The sequence below is a fragment of the Benincasa hispida genome, chromosome 5 (genome assembly GCF_009727055.1).
Source record: "Benincasa hispida cultivar B227 chromosome 5, ASM972705v1, whole genome shotgun sequence".
Classification (NCBI taxonomy): Eukaryota; Viridiplantae; Streptophyta; class Magnoliopsida; order Cucurbitales; family Cucurbitaceae; genus Benincasa; species Benincasa hispida.
The window spans coordinates 42,343,712-42,346,527 of record NC_052353.1 but is presented as its reverse complement, the minus strand read 5'-3'; the positions used below and the strand labels follow the sequence as shown (position 1 = coordinate 42,346,527).

Below are 2,816 nucleotides of genomic sequence, written 5' to 3'. Positions count from 1 at the left end.
CAAAAGTGTTTAAATAAAAATGAGTATTTTGATTTCTCCTTTTTTTTCAGTCTGTCCTTTTCATATAGGATTGCTTCCAAATAAAGAAAAAATGAGCCAATTTATTTACAAATATAGTAAAATGTCATTATCTACAAGTGTAGATCACAATAGACCTTTATCATTGAGCAATAGATCACGATAAACTTCTATCACTGTGATACAAGTCTATCGAGGCCGCTCATTGGTAGAAGCGTGATAGCAGTCTATCATAGTCTATTGCTTAGTAATAGAAGACTATCACGATCTATTTTGGTCTATCACTAATAGAGATTTAAAACAATTATCCTTTAATATACCACCAATTTACTAAACTTATTATTATTATTTTTTTGAAATAAAACACTAGTATACCCTTCGTTTAATATCTTTTTAGGCTTAAATTTTCAAAAAAAACTTATAGTTTCAATTAGAAAATATTTTAATACTCATGTGTAGTAGAACAATGGTGCGAAGAGATTTGAACTTAAATTAAAAAAACTGAAATAATTACCTTAACAATTAAGCTATTTTCACTAATATTTTAGAGTTGTTCTCCATGCATGTTTTCATATTTCAAATGGATTAAACAAAAATTCATTTTGTAGTTATAATCTCATTAATCTTTTCATATATTAAAATATGTCTAATATAATAAAATATTATAAAATAATAAGAAAAATATTTGAATGCATCTCAAATTCAGTATCACAAGTTACCATATAACAAACTATATATATATATACATATATGTATGTGATACAAAGTTAATTAATTATAATTGACATGTAAAATTTAAGTATACTTTTATTTATAAAATCAAGTTTATGAATATGTTTATATCAATAATTAATTAATTTTCTAATTTTTTTGGGGATATGGCAATTTTGTTATTTAGTGAATATTTAAGGCTAAATCAACAACATGAAGGACAGCGTTGAGTATCTAAGCAACAAGAAGCACAAAATCGTGTTCGTTATGGGCTCCACTGCTACCGGAAAATCAAAACTCTCCGTCGATTTAGCCACTTTCTTCCCGTCAGAGATCATCAACTCCGACAAGATTCAGTTCTACAAAGGCCTCGACATCATCACCAACAAAATCACCGAATCCGATCGCCGTGGCGTTCCTCACCATCTCCTCGGCGTAATCGACGATCCAGACGCCGATTTAACAGCCGGAGAGTTCTGCCGTCTCGTCGAAGATTCAATTGCCGACATTATTAGCCATGGACGCCTTCCAATCATCGTCGGAGGTTCAAACAACTACATTGAAGCACTGGTTGAGAATCCGATTACGGATTTCCGTTCACGATTCGATTGTTGTTTCCTCTGGATCGATGTTGCTCTGCCCGTTCTGTACAAGTACATCGGGAAACGAGTCGATCAAATGGTGGAATTAGGGCTAGTTGAAGAAGTTCGTGACATGTTCGTTCCTGGCGCTGATTACAGCCGTGGAATCCGCCGCGCAATCGGCGCTCCGGAATTAGACAGTTACTTCAAAGCAGAGAAGAACAACGAAGAAGAATCGTACAAGAACGATTTATTGAAATCTGGAATTCATGAAATTAAGGAGAATACTTGTAAGCTCGCGCTTCGTCAATTCGGAAAAATCCACCGGCTCCGTGATGAACTCGGTTGGGGACTCCACCGGGTCGACGCGACGGCGGTGTTTGAAAAGAGCGGAGAAGAGGCGGCGGATGAGTGGATGAATGCGGTTCTGAAACCGAGCTTAGGAATCGTCGGCGATTTCTTGAACGAGAAACAGAAAGATTATCAGATCGAAGCTGTGATCAAGAACAGATTGGCGATTATGAATGGCTATGAAGAATTGAAGGCGAAAATGAATTTTGGATCCAATAACGCGGTTGGATATGGGCTCGTGATTGGATTTGCGGCTTTTGGTTTGATCACGAACTGGGTTTGCAGTTCGAAATGAAAGTTGGGAATATGTGGATTGAAGCTGCTTCAAACTTTATGAAGAAATTAAAAATGAAAATAGTTAAGTTTAAAGAACAATATTATCCACAATATGAATCCAACAGTTTGAAGATAAATCTGCTTGGTTAGTTAATTAGGGTTTTAAATCACTATATGTAATGAATTATGAAGTTAGGAAATTATGAAATTATGGTAGTGTTGTTGTTAAGATCTTACACAGTAAAAGTTTAATATAATATGTTTTATCTATATCTTTTTAGTACTTTCTTTATATTACTTTCATCACTCCTTTCCCCTTTTTTTTTTTTTTTTTGGAAAAAAATTGTTATTGCTCAACTCTACCCTTGTATATGTTTATGTATACACATATCTAAGTTTTAAGTTATAAATACTTTAAGACTGTGTTTGGAGCAAAGAGTAGAGTTGTAAACTCTAAGTAATTATGAAGTCTCGAGAGTTGTAAATTTTTGGGGCCAACAACATAAGAAGTTAATAAGGCATAAAATTGATGCTTTTTTAGTAGTGGAACCTAAGACTATATGGGCAAACAAGGAGTGGTATTTAAATTTACTAGCTCAAACACTCACTAAATGTTTAACTATTGTGAATTTGTTTCTAAAATTTATAGGGAAATATTAGTAGACAGTAAGAATATTATTTTTTTTTATAAAAAAAATCAATAATAAACTACTAGTAAGGACTATATTAAAGAGAATAAAATGGTATTTTTATCTATAGTTTGAATTTGACTATATTAAAGAGAATAAAAGGGTATTTTTATCTATAGTTTAAATTAAACGTCCATATTCATACTTACTCAATCAAATTTTTATGAAAAAAGAAAAGAAAAGAAAGAAA

General features: G+C 32.5%; 1 protein-coding gene across 1 annotated transcript; it reads left to right on the top strand.

The window, feature by feature from the left end:
* Positions 1 to 905: 905 nt before the first annotated feature.
* LOC120078569 (adenylate isopentenyltransferase 5, chloroplastic-like) lies at positions 906 to 2,128 on the top strand. The gene has a single exon (XM_039032846.1). The coding sequence runs from the start codon at positions 943 to 945 to the stop codon at positions 1,954 to 1,956; it is 1,014 nt and encodes a 337-aa protein (XP_038888774.1). The 5' UTR covers positions 906 to 942; the 3' UTR covers positions 1,957 to 2,128.
* The last annotated feature ends 688 nt before the right edge of the window (positions 2,129 to 2,816 follow it).

What these genes read in the sequence shown, in the direction of transcription:
- LOC120078569 (XM_039032846.1), top strand. Translation starts at nt 943, where the DNA reads ATGAAGGACAGCGTTGAGTATCTAAGCAACAAGAAGCACAAAATCGTG.